General features: G+C 40.7%; 1 protein-coding gene across 2 annotated transcripts in view; it reads left to right on the top strand.

The window, feature by feature from the left end:
* Nucleotides 1–2,372: 2,372 nt before the first annotated feature.
* EFCAB14 (EF-hand calcium binding domain 14) overlaps nt 2,373–27,270 on the top strand; it is a 37,513-nt gene continuing 12,615 nt past the window's right edge. For both annotated transcript variants that reach the window (XM_059921990.1, XM_059921986.1), the window contains exons 1-6: nt 2,373–3,561; nt 5,126–5,274; nt 10,804–10,949; nt 21,139–21,237; nt 24,708–24,818; nt 27,136–27,240. In XM_059921990.1, the coding sequence (XP_059777973.1) occupies nt 3,380–3,561; nt 5,126–5,274; nt 10,804–10,949; nt 21,139–21,237; nt 24,708–24,818; nt 27,136–27,240 (792 nt within the window). In that variant the 5' untranslated portion in view covers nt 2,373–3,379. The remainder of the gene's footprint in view (nt 3,562–5,125; nt 5,275–10,803; nt 10,950–21,138; nt 21,238–24,707; nt 24,819–27,135; nt 27,241–27,270) is intronic.

The following is a 27,270-nucleotide window of genomic DNA, read 5'->3' as shown; positions in this document are numbered from 1 at the left end:
GAAGCATCCCATTAGCTCTCAACTCCCCTCCTCCAGCCTCCCCACCCATGACCAGTCCATTGCATGAAAGGGCAGGGCCTGGCTGACCAGATGTCATTGTAACTAGGTGATACATCCTTGGCTCCACCTTACTCCCTTGGGTTCCTCAGCCCCTGGTTCCCTTGGTGAACATGTAACATCTACAGCACAGGAGGGCCATGGGAAGGGCCATCCTGGGCCAGTCACCCCTTTTGCCTGTGTCTTCTTATGACCATAGGGTTTGTTTGTGAAATGGTTCTTGAAGTCAAGACCTTTTCTTGTCCATCCCCAGACCTTCAGGGAGGTGCTACTGCAGAATTGTCCAATAAAACTTTCTATAATGATGGAAATGTACTGTTCTGTGCTGCGCAATAGCCACTAGCCACGTATGGTTGTGGAGCACAGTGGCCAGTGAGACTGGGGAACTAATTTAAACTTTTAATTTAATTTTAATTAAGCTAAATGTAAATTTAAATTGCCATATGTGACTAATGACTACTTACTATATTGGGCAGTGCAGCTCTAGAAACAAAAGGAGACAAAAAAAAAAAAAAATAACTGCCCATGTTTGGGGGCTTCAAAAGCACTTTCACAAGCATCTTCTCATTTGTCTGTCCTGTGAAATAGATATTAATCCTCATTTTGCAGAGAGGAAAACTGAAGCTCAGAATTTATATGGCTTCCATGTTGACAGAGTTAGCAAATATTCAAAGCATGATTTCATTGCAGATCTCTTGATTCCAAAACTCCACTTATACCTCTGTATAACTCTGCCCACTCATGTAGGCATCACATATATATCGGATCATCTACCTCTGGTCTAGACACATAAAGATAAAAAAGAGACAGACCCAGACTTTGGGTGGGTATCCCTAGACAAAGACAGTGTGATTGCCACAATAAGAATGTGGGTATAAAAATTACTTTAAGTGACCCTTTTCCAAGTAGTTCAAAGCACTTTGCTTTAAATACCGTCTACATCTGATGACTTTCAGATTTACATTTCAGGCCCCAACCTCTGCCCAGAACTCCAAATAGGTATACCAAACAGTCCATCTGAATACTGAATTGACTTCTCAAGTTTGCCCCAAATCTGTTCTTGCCCATCTCAGTAAACAGCAATTCCTTTCTTCCAGCTGTTGCACCCTAAGACCCTGGAGTCATCTATTACTCCTCTTTTTTTGCTCACCTTCTCTGTAAACCATCAGCAAATATTGTTAGCTCTGTGGTCAAGAAGCATCCAGAATGCTCACCATCTCCACAACTGCCATCACCTTTATTTGTCCCTCACTGTTCCCTGATTCTCTTTTCCACACATTGGCTAGAGTGATCTTTTAAAAATCTAAGCCAGAGCTTAAAGCACCAAGGGTTTTCCAAAGTCCTCACAGTGGTCTATAAGGCCCTACAAGATCTTCCCCTGATGCTTGTCTGACCTCATTTTCTACCGCTCTCCTCTTGCTCTTCAAGTCCAGCCACAGCAGTTCTTTCAGGTCACTCCTTCCTCTTGGCCACTGCACAACTCACTCCCTCACTGCCTCCCGATCTCTAACCAAAGGTCCCCTTATCACAGAGGCACTCCCCGTCCCCTTATCATGTTTCAGTTTTCCTCATAATATTTATCATCTCCTGACATTTTATATGTTATTGCTGTCCTCCCACTCGAGTATAAGCTGCAGGAATAGAGTTGGCAGATAAAACACAGGACACCCAGTTAAAAGTAATTTCAGGTAAAATAGAATTAACTTTAAAAAGTATGAAGATGTCCCAGACGTTGCATGGGATATACTTATACTAAAAAAATATTCGTTGTTTACCTGAAATTCAAACGTTACTGAGTATCCTGTATTTTTATTTGCTAAATTGGGCAACCCTATGCAGGAAGGCAAGGATAGTGGTTATCTTGTTTATTGCTGTATCCTCAGCGGTAGAACTGCTCCTGACATATGGTAATCTCTCAATAAATATTTACGGAATGAATGAATGAACGTGTTCAACCAGGTCATTAATCTGTAACACGCCTAAACCTTTAATAAACAGCATGAGAGTCAGAGGGTTGGAGCCTCTAGGCTGGGTTAGTCACAACTGGGGGGGCCCGGGCGGCTGATGAATTTCCCAAGCAGGCCAAGCAGCTGGATGCTTTGCCTGGCCCATCCCTGCTCCTCAAGAAACAAAACTCGCCCTTGTCAGGTGAGCTAGAGGGCCCCGAACCTCCTGGGGGCGGGGCCTCCTCGACCGGCAGGTGGGACCTGCCCTCGCTTGAGCCTGCGTCCTTTAACACCCCGCCTCCCCACCGGCCCCCTCGCGTGACGTCACCAGACGGGCGGCCAATGGGAGCGCGCCTTACTGGCAGGCGGCGCCGGCGGTCGCTGCCAAAGGGGAAGTGAATTGGGGCTGGAGCGATGGCCCGGGTCTGGAGCCCGCGGCCGCCGCCGCCGCCGCCGCCACCAGCGAGTCGGGAACAGGTGCGGCCGCAGCCGGAGCGGGGGCCGGAGTCGCGGCTGGAGTGGAGGCGGCGCGTGTGAGTTGCCGAGAGTCGCCCGTGCCGGAACACCTCAAACTCTGGGTGGGAGCGCTTCAGGTGGGCTGAGCCGCCGTCGCCCCTCCTCACCGCGCCCCCAGGCCCAGACAGCAGAGCTGGGGTCTCCCCAGGCGCGGGACTGGCTCCTCTCAGGCCGAGCCCTCCAGGCCGGGCTCTGGGTCTTCCTCGGCCTCTGGTTTCCTTCAAACTCAGGACGGAGGCCGGAGGACGGTGATCATCTCAGACTCGGGCATTTTCTCTGTCGGGGTTGTAGCGGCTGGGAGCCCCCTCCTGCTGCCAGCTAGGGAGGGAACAGCGCCTTCCCACCGTCTCGCTCTGCATCTCCCCCTCTCCTCCCATTGAAGAACAAGTTTCTTTTTTTCTCTCCATTGGAAATTCTACCCCGGAAGTCCAAAACACCCATCTGTGTCCTTCCCCAGCTCCTGGAGCACCCTTAGAAATACTATCTACTGACCAGGGCTGAGAATCTCTTGACTTGACTTTTTATCCTCTTTGGGAGACAAAGGTTCCCACCTCCTCCACGTCCAACACCCCCTTCGGTAACTGACAGTGCATGCCTAGGGCTTTATCCATTTGGATCACCAGCTCCCTGGCCATCTTTATGTGACTTCCCCCACCTATCTGAGTTACAGTTTCCTCTGGGCTCCGATCTCCAGCCCCCAGCGGATCTGGTCAGTCCCACTCCTGGGTGGGACTGACCAGAGGGGCTCTGGCCCAGGATTCCTCACCCTGGAAGGCGGCTCCAAGGCCTCGAGAGAACTGGGCGTCGGGTACGAACCTGGCAGCTCAGGAGTGGGTGCTCCACTTACCCCACACAAGAAGATGAAAAAGCGCAAAGAGCTCAATGCACTGATCGGCTTGGCTGGGGACAGCCGGAGAAAGAAGCCCAAGAAAGGCTCAGGCCACCGCCTGCTTCGCACCGAGCCTCCTGACTCAGACTCTGAGTCCAGCTCAGAGGAGGAAGAGGAATTTGGTGTAGCTGGAAACCGCTCTCGCTTTGTCAAGTGAGTAATGCAGTACTCAGGGGTGGGATGGGGAAAAGGCATCTCCTTGCACTACCAAGGAGGCAAATTAAAGGGAAGGAGAAGGGAGTTCTTAGGAAGAAAAAAGTGTGTAGACTTTGGAAGGCACAGAGGGAGGAAGAATGTTAGGGAGAAGATGAGTGCAGTTTCTGAATGAAGGATAAGTTAGAGGTCTATCTCTGAGTATACAAAGAAGAGCTCTGAATCTAGGGTGGAAGGGTGGACTTGGGGAATGTGCTAAGAGCCCAGAGAGACCACGGGGGGAGTAGCAAAGAAGCCAAGAATAGGAAACTGAGAGCAGAGAAATTTGGGGGACTAGACCTTTTGTTAAGTATAGGAGAGACAGGGACCTTAAGACTGCAGTTTTTTTTGTTAGGTTAGTTGGATTTTTTTGGTTGTTTGGGGGAGGGGTTGTTGTTGAGGTTTTTTTTGTTTGTTTTGTTTCTGGTTTTTTTTGCACTCTTGATGGGTCTGAATCTTGGTGATGGGGAAATATGGTGAGGGACATTCTGTAAAAAGCATGAGCCTCGAGAGAAATGACGGGTGGGAAACAAAAAGAAGAAGCAGGTTTTCTCAAACCACTTTTAGATGGTGCAGCCACTAGACAAATCCAGTAGGGAGCACAAAGACATTGCGAATTGGGGGTTATGGTAGAAAAGGGCCGAAGGGAACCTTGAAGGTGCCCTTGGACTCTCTTAAGGAGCACGTTTAAAGAAGAGTATGCTGCTGAGGTTGTGGAAGCAAGAGCTAGGCAGAAGGTTGGGATGCTAGAAAGAAAAGAAAAGAGATTGAATCCTTTGAGGTTTGTTTGTTTAGAATGTCTGTGTCCTTTTATGTTAAAGGAAGAGATTGGTTTCTTTGCCAGTTCAGGGTAATCCTGGGTTTGGGCTGTGAAGATCTGATGAAGTGGAATAGTTAACTGGAATAGTTATCCTGTTGGGTTAGTTTAGACCTTGAGTGCTGGTTGAAGTTTGGTGTGAAATCTAACCCCTTTCTATGTTTCCCTTCCTTCTGAGCCAATGAGCTGGAGTGTACCAGGTGTCCACTTTTTTTCATTCCATTTGGAGTAAAACTCACTCAAAAGTTTATAAAGTTTCAGTAAACTGAAACGAGGTCCTCTGGAGTGAGTATATATTTAAGAGAGAGAAATAGATAAGTGAATTACAGTACAGTGATGGAATGGCAGAGAAGCTCTGGTCTTTACACTTCCCTAACCTGAGCCAGTTTCCAAAGAAACTGATGGTGAATTGATGATGGCAGTGAGCTGCAGTGCCCACAGGTGCTTCCTGTAGCTTACAGGAACTCCCTCTGTTTCATGTGAAGTTTGAAACCTTTGTCCCCTATAGATGAACTCTTTATAGGTCATATTAACAATTTAGACATATTCAACCTGCTGTTCAGATTTAAGTGTGTTACCCCTGCGTTCCCTGGTGAATTAACTGGTATTCATTAGAGATTATAATTGCATGGCGAAGCGTGCTATTTTGAATAAAGCTGTATTCATAATCTCTTTTGTACTCCTGGTTGAATTTGTCCTTATGATCAGGGGAGACTATTTACGATGCTGCAAGATCTGTTATCCCCTCTGTGCTTTTGTCATCCTTGCCGCCTGTGTCGTGGCCTGCGTTGGCTTGGTGTGGATGCAAGTTGCTCTGAAGGAGGATCTGGATGCCCTCAAGGAAAAATTTAGAACAAGTAAGTGGTCACCCTTTTCAGAGTATAATTTTGGACTCTTTTTTCCAGATTCTAGGACAAAGTGAACCACACTGAATCAAGATTTTTGCTCACTCTGATGAAGCAATTATGTTCCTGTCAGCATTTTTAAACTCCTTCTTAGCTGTCAGCTTGAATGCAGTAACAGTTACTCATTTTTAAATCCACAAACAAAAAACTGTGCTTATGCACCACTAGGACAAATAGCATCTGAAATAATGATATTGCAGTCAACACTTACAGTGCAGAAGGGAAGGGCTAAGATCCAGAAGTCTAGAATCTTGGTTAATCTCCACCTGTTGCCACTTCATATTCCCCAACTATAAAGTGGCAATAGCAACACTAGGCTGTTTCCTTCCTCCTCACAGGGACATTTGAGAAAGCATGTGGGAGTGTCTGTCAGACAGTTTCCTCCTCAAGAAAAACCTATAGAAACATAGGACTGAGCAGTAATAATGATAGCCAGCATTTATGGAGGGCTTACTGTATGCCAAGTCAGAAATAAATATTTGTCTCATGAGTTTTTTAAAGTTTAAGAAACTTTAAGTTGAAGAGTTTTATATATTCAAAACTGTCAAGTTGTATTTTGCACATCCAAAGTACTTTTTCTGAAAGGTGTGTTTGCATGGTAGCTTCAACCTGTTTTAACCTAAAGATCTTCCTTTAGTAACACTGAGATCTTTAGTTCTAGGTTTCAAGGGTTAATTTTCTAAAGCTAGTAAAACTTTTTAAAAAACAACAACAAAAACAAAGTACAAAAAAAAAGAAAGTAAAGTTATACCCAAAAGATGCTTTACTCAGTCTTTGTTTTAACTAACAATTAGTGTGTAGCTACAATTACAACCTGAATTTTATTATAAATAATAAAATTAATTTTTTAAAACAATTTCTAAGCTAAGGAAGCAGTTTCAGGTTAATCAAAAATACCCTAACTTTAACAGCTTTAACACGCCAGGAAACTGACCACCAGGCTTTCTCAAGGTCATAAAGAAATCTGACCCCAGAACTAGAATTAGAGTTGTTTCCTTACTTCCTCTCTTAAGCCATAGGAGATCACAACATCCTAGCTTTCCTTCACCCCAGCTTCTCTTTGCTGCCTGCAGTTAGTTAAGTTCCAAACCTGACCTAGGGACAGCTAATCCTTAGTGAGTATGTTAATGACGTTCCTGGTGATGTTGCTTGAAAAAAATATATTGAAATACTAACTTTGGTTTTCTTCTGAGCTTCTGATTCAGGGAATGGGATTGGGTAGGCCACAGTTCTCTGCCAGGATCATCCTGACCTATATGTTTTATCAATTGGTGGGATCAGAGTACAGTGTAAGAATGAGATTTGTATTCTAGTTATTTTCCCTCCTGAATGTTGTCCTTAGCAGTATTACAAGGTGTTTTTAAGGCCAGTGTTTTCTTGGTAAGTAGTAATCATAACTTGGAAATGAGGTTCTGAGAAGCAGTGTTTAACTATAAATAACCACTGACGACACCTGTCTGTGCCATCATCTCTCCGTAACTAGTTGGGCTTCCTACGTTTGTACTACAGCTTGTTTTGGTTACATATAGCAATTATTTATTTATACATTTCAAAACATTGCTCAGTTCTGCCTTCCAGGGATTCATTTCTCTGATTGCTCTGTGCCTGTGTTTTCAGGACACCAGTGTAATTTGTACCTTAGCTGAGCTTTTCATTTTCAGGAAATTTCTTTGTTTAGAAATGCATATTTGAAGTGTATACATGTAATAGACCTGACAATCGATCAGGCAACAAATATTTACTGAGCACATGTTAATACAAATATTTACTGAGCACATGTTAATACCTGGAAATACTCTATTCAGGAGATGCCGGGAGTTGTACCCTGGACTGTGAGACCTGCTTTCTATCACTGAGCAGCCTTCCCCTGGGACCCTGACTGCATTTGTCAGCCAGTTGAATGAAGCAGATTTGGAATTGTCAGTCCAGCTGCTCTGTGGGCTTTGGTTTGCTGCAATAGATATGCCAGCACCTATTCTGTCTAAAGCAGGACTTCCTGAGGGAGGATGGGGTAGGGCCTGGGGCATAAATCAGTCTGCAGGCTGAACCATTGTGGACTACTTGGCAAGAGTTTTTTTGTGAAAACCATTTTCTTGGCTAAATGAGGTTAATCTTGTTAAACTTAAATAATTTTCCTTTGAATTATGCTTCTACTTTCAATATATTTCAATAAGTTTATTTTTATTTCTTGTTTTTCAAGAGGACAGTGGAAATAAGACCACCTGCTGACCTGGTTTAAATACCTTTTTGAAAAATTCAGAGCCCCTTGTCCTTTATCTCATTATCTTCCGAGACACTTGTGAGGAAAGGAGGCAGGATTGCTGAAATATCTGGAACAGAAAGCAAAGCAGATAGGCTTGGTATTTTCCCCTTGAGGCCAAGGAGTAACTTGATCCTTAAGCTTGAAGTGCTGGCTGGCCTGAAACTCTCAGCTCAGTATTCTTCTAGAACCAGGTACTCCAGAAGGACGCCACAGTTATTATAAAGGAGATTCTGTTCCCAAGCAGTCTTCCCTATCGCTCATGGCTAAAGTGAGGGGAAGGAATTTGGAAGAAAAGGACAGTATTGATAAATCAGACATCTTCATTTCTGGTCATACAGGGAGAGTAGCACTTTGGTCATTCAGTGCAGAGCCTAAAAATGGTCTTGTTAAGATATAAGCATCTGTGACAGCTGAAGTACACTAGAAAGAGTATTGGTCTTAGAAGCACAAGGTTTGACTGTTGAATCCTGACTTGCTCATTACTAGCTATGAAACATAGGCAAGTCACTTATTCTTTCTGAGCCTCATTTTCCCATCCATAATATGTAAAGATGTATTTGTGCTACGAAAGCACTTTGGGCATTCCTCTGTCATGACATCTGTCACACTGTATAGTAATTCTGGGGCGATGCCTTGCTCCCCACTAGACTGAGAGCTTCAGGGTCTTTTGTATGCACTAGTGCCAAGTACAGGGCCGGCACATAGTAGGGGCTCGATCACAAGATGAGTAATTACATAAAAGTTTATTGCAAATTATAAAGATGTATAATTATAAAATATTGTTATTAGCATTGTATGTTGTATCTAAAGGGTGTAGGCAAAAGTCTCCATTTCCTGATCTTAAAGATCAGGAAAAGAGCTAAGTAAGTTCTTTTGAGTATTACTATACTAAATTTTAAATAAGTTGCTTTCCATGTTGAAAGAACATGAATTAGTAATCATAAGTTGTTTGTTTACTACACTTCATTCCATTTATGTAATCAGAGTGCCTTTACTTGTCTTATCTCTCCCAAAAAACCCCAAATCAGATCATGAATATAATCCCCTCTTAGCTCATACAATCCTCAGGATCCAGAGTGTTTTCAGGGCTTGTCAGACTCACATGTTTATTAGTTAATAATTTTAATCCAAGTTATTTATGTGTTTGTCTTACTTCCTCTTCTACTTAATTCATATAGATTGCAGGAAAAAAAGAGACTCTCCCCCAGCCTTAGGATGTTTTACCACCAGAGAATGGCAGACGTGTGTGGGATAAGTTTTTCTTTATAACCTAACTGAATATGTGTACGAAATTCAGTTGGGTGCTATAAGTGCTACATTAATTTCGACTGACTGGGAAAATATTCCTACCACATGAGATGAATGTATTCCTGCAAACTGTGTGTAAATCAAATGTTACATTAAAAGCACTTAGCCAAGTCTACTATTTTTAAAGAAATCCTTCCGCACATATTTTTGAAAAGTGAATAAAAATATCTAATTTCCTTTAATAATTCTGAATTTTCAGGTAGTGGGTTTGCTTACAGTGAGGGTACCACCGCCACCCCCTGATTTTTGTGGTGATTTTTTTGTTGTTGAATTTATTTATTTGTTGAGTTTTCTTTGTTTAACTTAATAGGGTAACATTAACTCCATTTCATACCATACAGTCATTTCACTGGACAGGCATTCGCATGCTTCTGTGTACCTGGGACTGTGCTGGGCCCTGGGAATACAGGACCCAATAAGACCTGTCCTCAGGCAGCTCTCTGTCAGTCTGATGGAGGGGACAGACAAGTAAATAAGTATAGCACAGTGTGTTCAGTGCTCAGTAGAGTTTGGAGTGGTAAAGAGGTAGCGGTGGTCCAAGGTGGGGGCCAGCTCTTTGTGCTGAATCTTGAAAGGAATTAACTAGGCTAAGGTGGCAGAAATGAAGAAGGGGCAAGCCAAGGGCATCTAGGCAGAGAGAATAGTGTGTGCAGTCACTGAGGCTTAAAGAGGTTGGTGTGTCAGGAAAATCAGCTTGGCTAGAAAGTAGATTGAAGTGGTAGCTAAAGTGATGAGAAATATGGTTGGGAGGTAAGCAAAGGCCAGATTTATCCAGTCTCTAATACTTACTGAGTGCCTGAAGTGTGCCAGGTATATTCTAAATGCCAACTATACAGAAATGAACAAAAAAAGTCTGGGAACTTACATTTTAGTAAATTATTTTTTATCTGTCTATTGTGCCAGTTTTTGGTTTTAAAGAAAGCATATGATAACTAATCAGGCAGTCTGTGGCTTTAAAAGAAAGACATAGGTTTTATTCTGGAGGACCAACCACTATCAGTATTTTATTTTCCATGAAAAGGAAAGAATACTCTGTAAAGAAAGAAGAGAAAGCACTCTTTCAGGCCTCTCCCTTCAGGCTGGCAAATCTCTAAACCATCCATGAGATGTTGTTTCCCAAAAGAAAGGTCAAATAATACCCTATACTTCACCTAACATTTTCCTTTATCTTCCGTTTCACTTTGAGCTTTTGGGTTGATTTAAGAAAACACTTATTTGCTGTTTATGAAAAAGATTTAAAATCTTCGCTCTCATAACAGTACTTGAAAGGTGGTAAGAATCTATCTTGCGTTTGACCAATTTGAGATAGAAAAAAAATAGATCTAAACATTTAGAGATATAACTCAGGATGTCACCTTGAGCATTAATGGAGTAAGGTTTATAAATCTTCATTGACCAGTCAGAAAGCTTCTTAATTGAGCAGGTCGGTATTTAACATTTATTTATCGTGTATTGTATGCCTGGCCAGCTGTGTGTAGTGCTTTACAGCCATTCTTTCACTTAAAGTGTACTTCACAGGATGGTTAGAATTATCACTGTATTACAGATGAAGAAACTAAGCTTAAAAAAATTTGAGTAGTTTGCTCAAAATCACAGTTAGTAAGTTACAGAGTTGAAATTCAAATCTAACTCTTTCTGCTGATGTTGTTTGTTATCATTTTTAGCCACCTGACTTTAAAAAGTTGTATTGCCAGTAGTGAAATAGCCCCAGTCAAATGGAGCTTTAGTGTTAAAGATATACATTTACGTCAATAAAAGAACAGTGGAGTTGATAGATATGAATTGTCATTATCCTCCCAGAATTAACTTTCATTAATCCATCTTCTTTCCTGCTGTATGATCATTTTTTCATCTTGGAGCCATGAGGGAACTTTATGGCTATTTATTATTGTTCTTATTTTTGCTTTTAGTGGAATCTAATCAGAAAAGCTCATTCCAAGAAATACCCAAACTTAACGAAGAACTACTCAGCAAACAAAAACAACTTGAGAAGATTGAATCTGGAGAGCTGGGATTGAACAAAGTCTGGATAAACATCACAGAAATGAATAAGCAGGTAGCAAAAGTGTGATTTTATTTCTGTGTAAGCTATGAATATTTCATTTTGTCTGTATAGTATGTATCTGTAAGTATAGGGAACTTCAGATTGTCTTACTTTTTGAAATGGTGCTTTGCATACTGTGATCCCAACACATTAAAGTCAGGTAAAATAGGTAATAGTTATGCATTTACCCAGTATTTAAAATGTTAACCCTTTCTGCAAAGGAACAGAGTTTTAACAGAGGAAGTTAGAAATTCTTGAATCAACTTTTCCTAAGGAACAGTGCAGGTATTCAGTTTAAGAACAGTGTCGTCTAATGCCCAAGAAAATTGGATGACTTGTTTTTATTAGATAATGAGAGCTTATTTTGTTTAATATAGTTTACAGACTTACAGCCTTGGGGTGTAGTGCTATATGCTGTACTAAAAACTTATCAGCAGCTAATGATAAGTATTATTCTAGAATAGCATTGGAGGAAATGACAGGGTTGGTTAAATACCTTGACCAGGCAAGCAGGACTAGAGCCAAAACTTTTCCAGTCCCTAAATTGGCCAGATCTCACATTCATTCCGAAAGAGGGACTCTGCCAGAGGAAAACAGCATATTCAGAAGATGTTGATGCAGCATTGTCAGGATTCAACAGTCAAACCTTGTGCTTATATGAATAAGGTGCTGCAGTTGCCACTTGGTAACTATAGCCCCTGTTCTCAGTTTCTGTGGCTTAGTTAAGAAAGACATGTGCATCGAGAAGAAAACTCAAGTGCCAAGTGAATGGTACACCCACAAAGTGCTTATAAATTGTTTTGTCATCCCTGTCGTGGCTAAGAGGATATTCTGTTCTTCAGAGTAGAGTCACAGAGTTCAGAATCAGCCAGGGCAGAGAGCACCGTGCTAGAATAAAGTGCTTGCCAGTGTTTTTGAAGCTACCCCCTCCTTTCAGCAGTAGTTTGGGAGTGGGGCGGTTCAGCACTTGTGACCAGAGATCAGTGGCCTGGGGCAGAAGCTTTCAAACTTTTGCCTGGAACCCACTGTAAGAAATATTTTCCATCATTACCCAGTAAACACATGAATACATGTATGTAACTGAAATAAAATTTCTGAAAACAGTCACTTATCCTTAATATTATGCTGCCTTATGATATTTTATTATTTTTTATTCAGTTTTCTTTCATTTTTAAAAAGTATTCGTGAAATAATTGATGGGTTGCAGCACCTAGTATTTACTAATTATCATTTAGCCTTGGACTCTGAGTTATGAGGGAAAAGCAGGTATTCACTCCGTTTTTACAAGAAAAATAGGATAAACCGTGGTCTTGCTTGTATTCACAGAGCAAATGAGCAGTTTGTCCAGACAGTACATCAGGTGAAAGTAAACCACCATGAAGCACTGAGAAACGATTAGCATCTCTCTCTGGGGCAAACTGTGGGTTCTTTATAGTAGCCAGTCATGGAGTTTACCATTCTGAGGCATCTAATTACACCAGAAGGTTGTATATTGTGTTCTGAGCTTTGAGCATAGTACTGATGATGATGGCACTTAAGATGGTAACTGCCACTCATTAAATGCCTTCTTTATGCAGGCCCCAATTAGATGTACTACATATGAGATCTCCTTTCTCTTTTTTCGCTTCTATAACTCTATGAAGTAGGAGGTGCTATCTCCATTTTATAGGTAAGAAAACTAAGGCTCAATGAGATTAAGTAGTTTGCCCAAGGTCAACAGCTGTGTAGCAACGCTGACAAAATATTCAAGTTGTAGGAGCCTGTTTTCTTTCCAATTTTCTATTCTGCCTTCCATCTTTATAACCTCTAAAGGACACAGTAGGTGCTTAGTAGATAAAGCTGAAAGGATGTGAAGTCAAGTCCCTATCAGGGCTCATAATCATTCATCATTGATGATTGTCTGTTTTAGTAACTTTTTTACTTACTATTTAAAGAGCACTTAATTTTAACCCCAAAGCAGAAAAGCAGCATTTCAGGCTTTATAGTATAAAATGGTCTACAGTAGCTATTTTTAATTTCACTAATGAAAAGTCATGTAATATGCATGAAAGTCATGACTCATCTTTTGGCTGGAATGTGGGAGATTTTTCCTTAATGGTTTGTACCTAATTCAACTTTTTAGACTCTTTGAATTGCAATGTGTGACTTTAGAGATAAGTTCTATAACACTTGAATCCAATCTGACGTGCTAGAATGTGTCTGTCAGAGACCAAAGCAGTCCCAGATATCAGTAGTGGGAGAGTGCCCCTTGTCTCTCTATTCTAGTTAAACATGTAGCTTTACTGTAGTTTTCTACAGATTTGGGCATTATTCCACCCAAGAGAGGAATGCTGAAAAATGGAATCCAGCTTTGCAGTTTCTGGGACTGTAGCTGGGTTCTAGTGACAGTATGTGGTCCAGGTCTTATAAGTGAGTAAGAAGTCCTAAGTGTTGCCTGGTAATTGGAGAATTAGTGGTCAGTTCTCCAGAGCATATTCTTTCTGTGAGGCAGCTGATACCCTAGGCCTAGAGCGTTTGGGGCATGGGGAGAATTGGAACAGCACCTCACCTTACATTGCCTCGGCTTTCAGGCTGCTCCTCTGGTTTTGGGTGAAATGATAGCTGTCAGCCAGCCACACTGGCCATTTGTGAGGCCATTACCATTCTTGAGATACCTGTGACTAGCATCAGGCTCTGCCACGGCCTCAGGATAGAGCCGTACCTGGGAGAGTAGTTTCTACCCAGATTGTTCCACCTAGAACACAGCTTGTTGTCCCTTTAAGATCTGGCCAGTTGTCAGTGGAAGGAGTTGTTCCCTCAGGTGAAAAAAAAGGAACTACACAATTGATAGGTCATTTGGAATAATCATATCCTTGCCCATCAAGTTGGTGTAGCACCAATTGTGTACATGATTTGGGGCACTGAGTAAAACACACATGGGGTAGACCCCTTCCAAGTACTTTATGATTGAGTATGTTAAGATAGTCTTGGAAGGCCCAGTGGAGGGCATGGGGAAAGGGCCAGCCAAGGAAATCTGTCACACCCCTTCCAAAGCTTTGTGATGTGTTTTCTTATGTGTATATTTCTTTCCCATCTTTTGTCTTTAAAATTTCATGAGTAATATGTGAATGTATTCTTATATAAGATTTAATAGTAAAATACACATAGAACTCTTACGAAAACTCCCCTTCAACCCCATCTCTGTATGTGCCCCCATCACACACAGATACAGACACATAACACACATTCCCTGTCCCATAGTTCTTCGCTGTCAATAGTCTGGGCTACATTCTTACAGTCCCTTTTATATGCATTTACAGAATTGTAATAGCTTTTAATATGAATTAGCTTTTAGGTTAGCGTGTGCACATGCACACGTGTGTGTGTGACTAAATGGAATCATTAGGTATATATTCTACAGCTTTCTCTGTTTACTCAATATATCTGCATCCTTAGTGTTAGACATTTAGATGTTTCTAGAGTTGTGCTATTACAAATAAGAAAACAGTGAATAGTCTTGAGCGTACATCTTTATGCTGGTGAGCATAAAGTAACCTTTTTTTAATTTGTTTTTTTCCAGTTTCATTGAGACATAATTGATATACTAGTTATCATTTAGCCTTTATACTAGTTATCATTTAGCACTGTGTAAGTTTAAGGTGTACCGCATAATGGTTTGACTTACATACATCATGAAATGATTATCACAGTACATTTACTGAACATCCATCATCTCATATAGATAAAAAATTAAAGAAGTAGAAAAAATATATATATTTGTCCTTGTGATGAGAACTCTTAGGATTTACTCTCTTAACTTTCATATATAACGTACAGCAGTGTTAATTATGTTTATCATGTTGTACATCACGTCCCTAGTACTTATTTATCTTATAACAAGAAGTTTGTACCTTTTGACTACCTTCCTCCCACTCCCCCTCCCCTCACAATTCCCCCCCACCCTGCCTCTGGTAACCAACCACAAATTTGGTCTCTTTTTATGAGTCTGTTTGTTTTTGAACTATAATTGACCTATAATACTGTTTCTGTTATACAACATAGTGATTTGATATTTATATACATTTCAAAATGATCACTACAATAAGTCTAGTTACTTATGCCACCATATAAAGATAATACATAGTTATTAACTGCATTCCCAACACTGTGCATTTCATGCCTGTGATTCATTTATTTTTCACCTGGAAGTTTGTACCTCATAATCTCCCTCACTTAGTTCTTTCCTTCCCCCACGCCTCCTCCCCTCTGGCAAACACCTGTTTGTTCTCTGTATCTGTAACTGTTTCTGTTTTGTTATGTTTGTTCATTTGTTTCTTAGATTCCACATATAAGTGATATCATACAGTATTTGTCTTTCTCTGTCTGACTTATTTCACATAGCGTAACATCCTTTGGGTCCATCCATGTTGTCACAGATGGCAAGATTTTATTCTTTTTTCTGGCTGAGTAATATTCCATTTTGTATATATATGTGTGTGTGTGTGTGTGTGTGTGTGTGTGTGTGTGTGTGTGTATCATACACACCACAACTTCTTTATCCATTTATCTATTGATGGGCACTCAGGTTGCTTCCATATCTTTTCTATAGTAAATAATGCTACAATGAACCTAGAGGTGTATATATCTTTTCTAATTAACGTTTTCATTTCTTTGGGTAAATACCCAGGAATGGAACTGCTGGATCATATGGTAGTTCTGTTTTTTATTTTTTTGAGAAATCTCCCTACTGTTTTCCCTAGCAGCTGCACCAATTTACATTCCCAGTGCAAGAGGGTTCCCTTTTCTCCACATCCTCGCCAATACTTGTTATTTGTTGTCTTTTTGATAGTAGCCATTCTGACAGGTATGAGGCAATATCTCATTGCGGTTTTCATTTGCATTTCCCTGATGATTAGTGATGTTGAACATCTTTTCATGTGCCTGTCTTCTTTGGAAAAAAGTCTGTTTGGATCCTCTGCCCATTTTTTAATTGGGTTGTTTGTTTTTTAGATGTTGAGTTGTATGAGCTCTTTGTATATTTTTGAGTATTAACCCCTCGTCAGCTATATCATTTGCAAATATCTTCTCCCATTCAGTGGGATCCCTTTTTGTTTGGTTGACAGTTTCCTTCACTGTGTAAAAGCACTTTAGTTTGATGAAACCCCATTTGTTTATTTTTGCTTTTGTTTCTTTTGCCTAAGGAGACATATTTTAAAAAGTATTAATAAGACCAGTGTCAAAGAGCTTATTACCTGTGTTTTCTTGTAGAAGTCGTAGGGTTTCAGGTCTTTACGTTTGAGTCTTTAATCCATTTTGAATTTATTTTTGTTCATGGTGTGAGAGAGTAGTCCAGTTCAATTCTTTTTCATGTAGCTGTCCAGTTTTCCCAACACCATTTATCGAAGAGGCTGTCTTTTCCCCATTGTATAGTCTTGCCTTATTTGTTGTAGATTAATTGCCCAGATAAGTGTGCATTCATTTCTGGGCTCTCTATTCTGTTCCATTGATCTATGTGTCTGCTTTTGTGCCAGTCTCATACTGTTTTGATTACTGTAGCTTTATAGTATAGTTTGAAATCAGGGAGCATGATACCTGTAGTTTTGTTCTTTCTCATGATTGTTTTGGCCATTTAGAGTCTTCTGTGTTTCCATACAAATTTTAGAATTATTTGTTCTAGTTCTGTGAAAAATGCCATTGGTATTTTGATATGGATTGCATTGAATCTGTAGATTACCTTGGGCAGTATGGTCATTTTAACAATAATTTTTCCAATCCATGAACACGATCTGTCTTTCCATCTGTTTGTGTCGTCTTCAGTTTCTTTCATCAGGGTCTTACAGTTTTCCAAGTACAGGTCTTTTACCTCCTTAGTTAGATTTATTCCTAGGTATTTTATTCTTCTTGATTAAACAAGTAACCTTTAGGATAGATTTCTAGAAATGAAATTGCTGAATTAAAGGGTGTAAACGTTTCAAATTGTGACAGATAATCCTAGATAACCATCTAACAGGTCTTCTCCAATTTACATTTCCATTAACAGTGCATGAGAATACCTATTTCTGTATGTGCTTTTCAAACCTAAGTGTTATTCATATCTTTTTAAGGGCATGTGTTAAAACCTCCTTGATGTAACTGCTGCTCTTAAGAGGTTTATAGTTTGCTGAGAGTATCTCTCTGGAGCTGAAGTTTCTCACCCATTTTATTTTTAAATGGATAGAGTTGGAATGTTGAAGATTAGTCTGAGTATTTTGGAGCACTTATGGAGAATTGCATGTTTAAGTGCTTATTAAATTTCATTATTAAAGAGCTAACACTTACTTGGTATTTTGTTTGTATCAGGTACTGTGCTGAGAGCTCTAGATATGTATCTCATTTAAGCCTCATAGCCTGTATTAGTCATCTGTTGCTGTGTTACATTTGTCCCAAAGCTTAATGACTTAAAACAACAAACATTTATTATCTCGCAGGTTTTCTGGGTCAGAAATTTGGAAGCAGCTTAGTTGAGTTGTTTTGGCTAGGATCTCTCTAAGGTTGCAGCTAAGATATACGGCCAGGGCTGCATATCTGAAGGCTTGACTGGGACTGAAGCATCCTCACTCACATGGCTGTTGGCAGGAGGTCTCAGTTTGTCCCACCATGGCTTCTCCATGGGGCTGCTTGAGTGTTCTCACAACATGGCAGCCAGCTTATCCAGAGTGAGTGATCCAAAAGAGAGCAAAAAGGAAGACAGTGCTTTTTTATGACCTAGTTTTCAAAGTTGCACATTGTCACTTGCACTTTATTCTGTGGGCCAAAAGTGAGACACTCAGTGCAGGCCACACTTAGGGGAAAGGGAATTAGTGTCCACCTCTTGAAGGGAGGACTATCAAAGAATTTGTGGACATATTTTAAAACCATCACATGTCCCTGTGAGATGGTTGTTGTTATACCATACTACCAGTGAGGAAAATGAGTTCACACTTATGTAGCCTTATCTCCTACTTCCTAGACTCTACCCTCTACTCTGCTTGGACTAGCCTTCTCAGCGTCCATCCCAGACACAGAGTGTTCATTCTTAGCCATTCATTCATTTGGTAGATACTTATTGAATGCCTGTCTTTGTGTCAGGCGTATTATGGAAAATAAAACAGACATGGTCCTTGATGACATGGAGCTTACAATCTAGTGGAGGAGAGAAATCTTAATTTAAAATCACACACATAAATAAATCATTGTCACGCTGAGAAATGCTATGAAGGAAAAGTATTCCTGGGCCTATTCTTTTTTTTTTTTTTTTTAATTTTTTATTTATTTATTTATTTATTTATTTATGGCTGTGTTGGGTCTTCGTTTCTGTGCGAGGTCTTTCTCTAGTTGCGGCGAGTGGGGGCCACTCTTCATCACAGTGCGCGGGCCTCTCACTATCGCGGCCTCTCTTGTTGCGGAGCACAGGCTCCAGACGCGCAGGCTCAGTAATTGTGGCTCACGGGCCCAGCTGCTCTGCGGCATGTGGGATCTTCCCAGACCAGGGCTCGAACCCATGTCCGCTGCATTGGCAGGCAGATTCTCAACCACTGTGCCACCAGGGAAGCCCGGGCCTATTCTTTTTATTGCTCCCTACCTATTCCCTGATGCCACAGTCACCCTTCTAACCTAGAAAGGATAGCTAATTTATTTCTATATATAAAACTCTTACTTCTCTATCAGAGTCTGATTTGAGTCCTGATTCAATGAAGCCTGTCCCTTTCAACCTGTGCTAATATTTTCTCAGACTGTATTCAGTATCACATTTAGTACTTGTTTCTTTAATGTTACCTATCTACTTCTACCTCTCCCTCTCCCTCACTCCCTCTCCCCTCCCTCTGCTTCTCCCCCTCCTCTCTCTTCCCCTCCCCCTCTCCCTCTCCTTTTCTCACTCATATTTTGCTCCTGTCCCCCAGGCCTTCTTTCTATTCTTCAAATATACCAAGCTCTTCCCCACACTGGGACCTTTGCCCTAGCGATTCCCTCTGCCCTGAAATGTACTTCTTTTTATTTCTCTCTCTGGTTAATTCCTTATTATTTAGATCTCAGTTTAAATTTCATCTTCTAATAGAGGCCCTCTCTGGCAGTCCAATCTAAAGTAGCTACCCAGTCACACTCATCAAGTCACCTTATTTTATTTTTTTCACATCTTTATTGGAGTATAAATGCTTTACAACGTTGTGTTAGTTTCTACTGTACAACAAAGTGAATCAGCTGTATGTATACATATATCCCCATATCCCCTCCTTGAGCCTCCCTCCCACCCTCCCTATCCCATCCCTCTGGGTTGCCACAAAGCATCGAGCTGATCTCCCTGTGCTATGCAGCAGCTTCCCACTAGCCATCCATTTTATATTTGGTAGGGTATGTATGTCAATGCTACTCTCTCACTTCATCCCAGCTTCCCCTTCCTCCCCATGCCCTTAAGTCCGTTCTCTACGTCTGCGTCTTTATTCCTGCCCTGCCACTAGGTTCATCAGTACCGCTTTTTAAAATTCCATATATGTGCGTTAGCATACAGTATTTGTTTTTTTCTTTCTGACTTACTTCACTCTGTATGACAGACTCTAGGTCCATCCACCTCACTACAAATAACTCAATTTCGTTTCTTTTTATGGCTGAGTAATATTCCACTGTATATATGCACCACATCTTCTTTATCCATTCATCTGTTGATGGACATTTAGGTTGCTTCCATGTCCTGGCTGTTGTAAACAGAAGTCACCTTATTTTCATTTTCCTCTAATGTATCCTGCTATCTCATATTTTTCTTATATCAAATTGTCTGTCTCTTTGCACTAAAATGTAAACACCAAAGACCACTGACATCTGTGTTGTTCACCACTGGAATAAAATAGGGTTTAATAGATATTTGTTGCAGGAATGAATGAATGAGTGGATGAATGAAAGGAAAATGGTCTGACGCCCCTGAACACATCCCTCCTAAAAGGAAAGAGGGAGAAGAGTTCCAAGGCTCCTCACTGCACTCCCTTGTTCAGAACACGCTGCTGCTCACTCCAGGAGCTCTCTTTAAATACTGTACACAGTACTTATTACTATCTAATACTTTGCTTCTTTGTTCTTCTGTCACCTCCTACCAGGATGTAAGCTCCATGAAAGCAAAACCTCACAGTCTTATTTGCCACTTTCTCCACAGTTCTGGGCACAGAGAAGGTGCTAGACTTTTGTTGAATAAAAGAATAAGGGGTCAGGTTTACTGTGTCTTGTATCCATCTGATGCCTACCACAGGGTTTAGGCATGTCACAAGTGCCCAGAAACTTTCATGGTTACTCTGTGAGGCCATTCTGAATATAATTGCTATTGGTAGATCTGTGTCCTCATCCTAGAATTTGGGACAGGAAAGCAGTGTGGAACCAAGTTTTGAGCCACATTGCAAGGTTTTTAGAATATGATCTCTGCACCCTGAAACTGAGTATTACACAGGTTCCACCAGTCCTCATTCTAGAGAGAAGTCCAGCTATTTAGAATTTTACCCATAAATAGCAGAAGGGAAGATACTTTTTGTTTTGATTCAGTTCCTATTTTAATACATTCAGTATATCAGTCAGCCAGCAGGTCAGTGGGTATTTATTGAGCCCCTTCAGGGTACAAAGTAGTGCTTTGGTTGAGCTATTGAGTTTGAAATATTAATCACATTGTTAAACCAAAACTAAATCCCCAAGTAGTTGAAAGTGCTATTCAAGTTGTCAGGGTTCAGTTGCTGTCAACTGTATATTGTGATGTTGGGCTTTTACTTTATATGTTCCCACTTGGGCAGAAACAAAAGTTCAGCAAATAACTGAGGTGGTATTTTTTACCAAAATAAAATCTTTTAGAGATCCTTGATCATTAGCTTTCTTCCTGTCCAGTTGTTGAAGGACTGTGTTGTAATTACTGCATCTTGGGTAATTTAAGATTTTTGGATCTTGTAGCTGCCAGGAGTGGGGTAAAGAATAATGCCTGCCTTTCCCTCCTTGGCACTGGTATTTAAACTGGGCAGGGAGAGAAGGGGTGTTATTGCTTCCTCCCACATCTCAAGTCTATCCAAGGTACTCTGCAGAGTTCTTCTACTCCTGTGACGTGACCGGGCAGAACGTCTGCATCACAGAATCGCATGATGTCCAAAGGTGCTTGACATCACCATCAGCTGTAGAGTGTATGAAGGGAGCATTGTTCTACAAGTTCTGTTTTCATTGGTTATTACTCATTTCCTTTCAGATTTCTCTGCTGACTTCTGCAGTAAGCCACCTCAAAGCCAATGTCAAGTCAGCTGCAGACTTAATTAGCCTGCCTGCCACTGTAGAGGGACTTCAGAAGGTAAGTGCTGTGTATGGGCACTGGAATTAACCTACTGTAATTCTGTCTTCTTACAAATTCTCTTTGAAAGGCTGGCATTTGAAATCAGCTACTCCAAGAGGACAGTAATAGAGTTCAAGACATCTCTGCTTTGGTCTGGTTAGTTGGACCTTTAATTTGCAGCAGGTGGTTTTAGCTATGGTTTCTATGGATTCACACCTTTTTATCTGGCTTTCCAAGTCCCAGGATTGCTTTGCTGGGACTCTTGTGTTAACATGTGTGGGTTTGCTTTTCATTACTTGCCTTTTCAGTTCATCATCCACAGCGTCTTTATGAAAGCAGAGCAATTGTACATGAGAGTTGCTCTAAGTTGCTATTATTTTCCATGATTGAGAAAGAGAGGGGATTTTTTGTTTGTTTTCGTTGGTTTTGTTTTTTAAAAAAAGATAATTTGGGGAAGTGCAAAATAAAAATTCAGGATGTGATAAGTACTGGCAAGGATGTGGATAGAGGGAAACTTTCAAACACTCCTGCCGGGAGTATAAATTGGTAAAAAGCATTTTGGAAAACAATATATATTATTTTATAAAGGTAGAGAGACACACCCTCTAAGCAAATCACTCTTAGGTATATGCCCTAGACTCTAGGGCCTAGGCAAACATTACTTTAGAATTTCTGTTTACTTGATCCCTATGATTCAACCTAGAGCAGGAGGCAGTAACCAACCAGATGAAGAGTATGTTGGAATCTTTAGAGCTGGGTGGGGAGAGTGGGTAGGGAATGGAAGGAAAAGAGGGTGCTTAATGGGCACACAAGCAACATGAGGCCCTGTAGCAGGAAGTGGAAGAGGGATTCTGGAGCAGGGAACCTCAAACAATGGGTATCAAATATAGAATCTTTGGCTTTTAAAAGTCAGTGTGGGGGCTTCCCTGATGGCGCAGTGGTTGAGAATCTGCCTGCCAATGCAGGGGACACGGGTTCAATCCCTGGTCTGGGAAGATCCCACATGCCACGGAGTAACTAAGCCCGTGAGCCACAATTACTGAGCCTGTGCGTCTGGAGCCTGTGCTCCGCAACAAGAGAGGCCACGATAGTGAGAGGCCCGCGCACCGCGATGAAGAGTGGCCCCCGCTTGCCGCAACTAGAGAAAGCCCTCGCACAGAAACGAAGACCCAACACAGCCAAAAATAAATAAATAAATAAATAAAACTTAAAAGAAAGTCAGTGTGTGCTGAGTTTGATTTGATTATATACCAGGCTCTATAAACATATAAATTGTTTCCTCAAAGGAGTGAGAAATTCCTAAGCCAGAAACGGAACTTGTTATTTTACAGCCACACCACCTGTGTGTGCTCAGTCTCTATAGTCTGCTGTTTGTCCAATATGGTCATCTGCCTACAACTTAAAAAAAAAAGTAGGGACAACTTTGATGAGGCCAGACTGTTTTTGCCATTATTCCCAAGGGTCAAGTAGGGGGAAAGGTAGGCCTCTGTAGCCTTTAATACAGAAGCAACTCTGGCAGTCTTGCATTCAAAAAGGAAATTGGTTTATTCTTGCATTCGTTAATTCAACAAACATTTGTGGGTCTTCCTCCAGTATGTGCCAGGCACTTTGCAGTTGGTGAGAATACTAGTTTCAGGGTTTTGCTCTAGAGTTCACATGGCTCTGTCAGCTGCTTCCTTAAAAAAAAAATCTTAAACAAGAGCTTACTATCTTCTTGCGTCCTGATGGGCTCATGCATCCAGCCAGTGAGGATTCTCTAACAGTGGATGTCTTTGAATGCTTGTAGCTTCTATAACAACAGAGCTTACATAGACAAAATCCCAGCTTAGAGACTTCTACCCAGTATGTTGTCTCTTTGCAAATCTGTGCATTTATAATGTCAGGCACTACTTTTATTACAGGTGGCTCAGTTTTGAAGTGGTAGGTCGTCTCAAAAAACCTAACTTCAATGTATCTCATGTAATTATTTTTTTTTTAATGTTGAAAATGTCATTTATTTTTCTCTTGGATTCTTGGCTATCAGTATAATAAAAACACCCTTGGTTAAAAATACTAATGGAACACTATAAAATTGTCAGTATATCTTAATGAAAGACCAAAACCTATCAAATTAGTAACACTCTTGGATGTTCCTTTAGGACAAGCCTTTTTTAAAAGATCGTTTCTGAATTATATTCCTAAGTTTGCAATCCACTTGGGCTCCTTAGACCTAATGAAAGCAAGTAAGCAACTAGCCATATCTAACTCTACTCAGTAGTTACTGATGGGATTCTAAAGCAGAAGAACACATGCTGCCAAATGGAATTTTCCCTTCATCTCTGCAATGCTGGGTTTTCCAAGGCCAGAAATGGTTCCACCCATTTTTACTCAAAAGTCATCATTTGCTCCTGAGAGTGGCAGTCTACAATGATAGCTCTGGCCATCTGCCTGCAGGGCTTGATAGAGGCAGTTTGTGGGAGAACTTTATCTACGGATCCCAGATTTATAAACTAGTTTTTTGGGGGTTTTTTTGTTTTGTTTGTTTTGTTTTTAAGGAAAGATCTGGCTTTCCTCTATGAAAATTATGTGTGTGTGTGTGTGTGTGTGTGTATGTGTAGTTTCTGGTTAATTGTGTCAGTATAAACTACATGGAGTTCATAGTTCGAAGATATTTGAAATAATCCTCCATTAGGTCAGTGTTTAAGTAAAATCACAATGATATACCACTACACTCCCACTAGAATGGCTAACATGGAACAGATTGAGGGTACCAGTATTGATGAGGAGATGGAGTAAAAAAGTTAAGCCTGCATCTAGCATATGATCAGCCATTCACCTCCTAGGAATTGTGATAGCGAGAAAGCTTATGATGAAGGGAAATGAAAGCATATGCCCACATGAAGGCTTGTACGTTAATGTTCATAGCAGCTTTATTTGTAATAGTCAAATGTTGAAAACAACCTAAAACCTAAAACACCATCAACAGGTCAAGGTGATGTATCTGTAGAATGGAATGCTACTCCACAACATGCTGAGTAGCTACAACATGCATAAATCTCAGAATAATTATGCTGCATGAAAGAAGCCATACCAAAAAAAAAAAAAAATGTACATGCTCACTCACTGTTCTATTTATGTAAAATTCTAGGAAATGCAAACTGATATATATAAGTGTATGGATAGATAGATAGTGACACATATATACATATATATATATATATATATATATATATATATATATATATATAGTGATAGAAAGTGGATCATTGGTTGCCTGGGAACAGGGAGGGAAGAATTACAAGGAGGCATGAGGAAACTTGGGTGGGATGGATGTTTATTATCTTGATTGTGGTAATGGTTTCACAGGTATATATATATATATGTAAAAACTTATCAAGTCATACATTTTAAATACGTGCAGTTTATTGTTTCTGAGTTATATCTTAATAAAGTTATTAAAAGTTTTTAAAAAGGAAAAAACACTGACCCTACTACGTGTTTCTGTTCAGAGTGTAGCTTCCATTGGCAATACTTTAAACAGCGTCCATCTTGCTGTGGAGGCAATACAGAAGACTGTGGACGAACACAAGAAAACCATGGAGTTACTGCAGAGTGATATGGTATGGAAATCTACGAATGCTACAGAAAGTCAGCATACTCCTGCCTACCCTTTTCTGTGTAATCTTGTGATACCAATTTTCCATTTACCTAAACAGGCCCCACAGGCACCTTTTTAGAAGATAAAATAAGCAGTGTTGATTGATTTTACTACAATCTGTAAATTGAGGTAGATAGGATTAAAAGCTGAGTCTTTTGCCAACGTGGTAGAGGAGATACAGCACTAAGACACTGTCCTTAAAGTTGAATGGGTAGGAAGGAAAATGGAAAAGAAGGAAAGGGGAGTGGGGAGGTGTCTTATTTATTGCTACATAACAAATCACCCTAAGACTTAGTGGCTTAAAACAACAGTTTATTATTTCTCACTGTTCTGTGGATCAGGAGTTTGGGCAGGGCTGTTAGACTGTGGAATGATTAGAAGCAAAGCAAAGAGGAGCTCCAGAGGATGAAGGGCCATCTTGGGTGTTCCAGCTTCAGCCAGTCTCGCAGTCGAATACAGCCACGTGTGTGACCTCATCCTGTACCGTGGGGAACAGGAAGCCACCCCACCCCCACTGAGCCCAGTCAACCCACAGAATCATGAGAAATAATAAACTTGTTTTAAGCCACAAAGTTTGGGGATGATTTTTTTTTTTTAAGATTTTTTTTTTTTTTTATGTGGACCGTTTTAAAAGTCTTTATTGAATTTGTAACAATATTGCTTCTGTTTTATGCCTTGGTTTTTGGGTGACGAGGCATGTGGGATCTTAGCTCCCCAACCAGGGATCAAACCCTCACCCCCTGTACTGGAAGGCGAAGTCTTAACCACTGGACCGCCAGGGAAGTCCCTGGGGATGATTTATTATACAGCAACAGATAACTGAGACAGAAGCAAACCCTGCAGTGCTCAGGAATTGTTTTCAAACATTGCTTAATGCTGCGCAGGTGTAAGCTGTCTGCAGTCATTCAGAGGCCTTAATTAATCTCCTAATGGATACTCAGCTCCACGAAAGATTTATGAAGGGTGAAAAAGGATGGCACAGCCCTCGCTGTCCTGCTGGAGAGATGAGTTATACATACGTGAAATCAGGACAGTTCAAGGCACACAAAAGTTCCCTAGCTTTTCCACCAATTTCTAGATCTGCCCTACATGCTCTTTTCAAGCTTTGGAGTTTCAAGTTTAAACTGGGCAGTTTGTGCCAAGGAGACCTGGGCTATTTTAGAGCTCTAGAAAGGAGGGTTTTCCATTTTCTTCAGAACAAATACTCCTCACTTTTATTTAGTGGGGCTGACCCAGAGGAAAAAGCCTTGATCTAGGTATCCAGACACCCTGGATTCTAATTCCAACTTTGCCACTGAGTAACTGTGTGATACATAATAATAAAGACTTCTCTAACTCAACAGTTCTTTTATTATTATTATTATTATTTTAATAGCTTGAGCATTTTCTCAAAGTAATTATTTTCTAAAATACTTTTTACTAACTCAAAAATTCATACTTTATAGAACCATGGGTTTTTTTTCTTTTTTTTCTCATCCTCTCCTCCTTTTCTCTTTATTGTTACCATTTGTTTCCTATAAAAGCAGAGTTGACAAATGTCTAGGATTTCAGATTTCAAGGAAAACAATTTATTTTGACCAGTTGCATCCTGTTATCATTAAATGTGCATCTTTTAAACTTCCATGATTGTCAGTGGTAATCCTCCTACTGAATAAGCCATACAAAGTTTTTCCATTAGAGGGAAAAGTGTATATAAGCATGTTATACTTCAGTCGCCACCAGGAGAGACTTGAGCAGTGGGAAGGGGATGAGAAAGGAAGGGTAACCCTCATAACTCTTGGCATGTGCTGTACAAACTGAAAAGCTAATAATGTGCATAGTTGGTTACGTGCTCAGTGCCCAAAGCCAGTGGTTCCTTCACTGGCTGTTCTTGGAATGTATAAATCTCTTTAGTTCTGGGGAAACAATGACACTAACCAGGTTCAGACTGAGTTGGTCCTGGGAGATATAGTGGTTGTACAGTTTCTCTGGGAGTACAGGTGACAGGGAGAGGAGGCCTGGTTTCTAGGGAGTTCATTCCATTCAGAGACTGAGAAAGTTCCCTGACGCAGTCTGGGTGCTACTGATCCAGTCCAGGCTTTAGGCTGGGGATCCCCAGAAGTACCTGGTGCCCTCAGGCCTAGCACAGGATTGGTCGTACCAAGGCTCCTGGGAAATAATTGTTGATTAATCTGTGGATGCCACCTGTGAGAAGCTGGAATGTTCCAGGACCATCCCTGATGGATAAGTAGACTTAGTTATTACTTATTGCCTATACCAACCTTCATTCCTGTTCACAGAATCAGCATGCCTTAAAGGAAACCAGTGGAAGCAACCAGACCATTCCATCACCTTCAGCTACATCTGAACTTGACAGTAAAACCCACAGTGAGAATTTGAAACAGGTACTTTTGTCTCTGGCTTAACTCCCTGTG

This window comes from Balaenoptera ricei, chromosome 1, assembly GCF_028023285.1.
Source record: "Balaenoptera ricei isolate mBalRic1 chromosome 1, mBalRic1.hap2, whole genome shotgun sequence".
NCBI classification, from domain to species: domain Eukaryota; kingdom Metazoa; phylum Chordata; class Mammalia; order Artiodactyla; family Balaenopteridae; genus Balaenoptera; species Balaenoptera ricei.
This window is presented reverse-complemented; position numbering and strand designations above follow the sequence as displayed.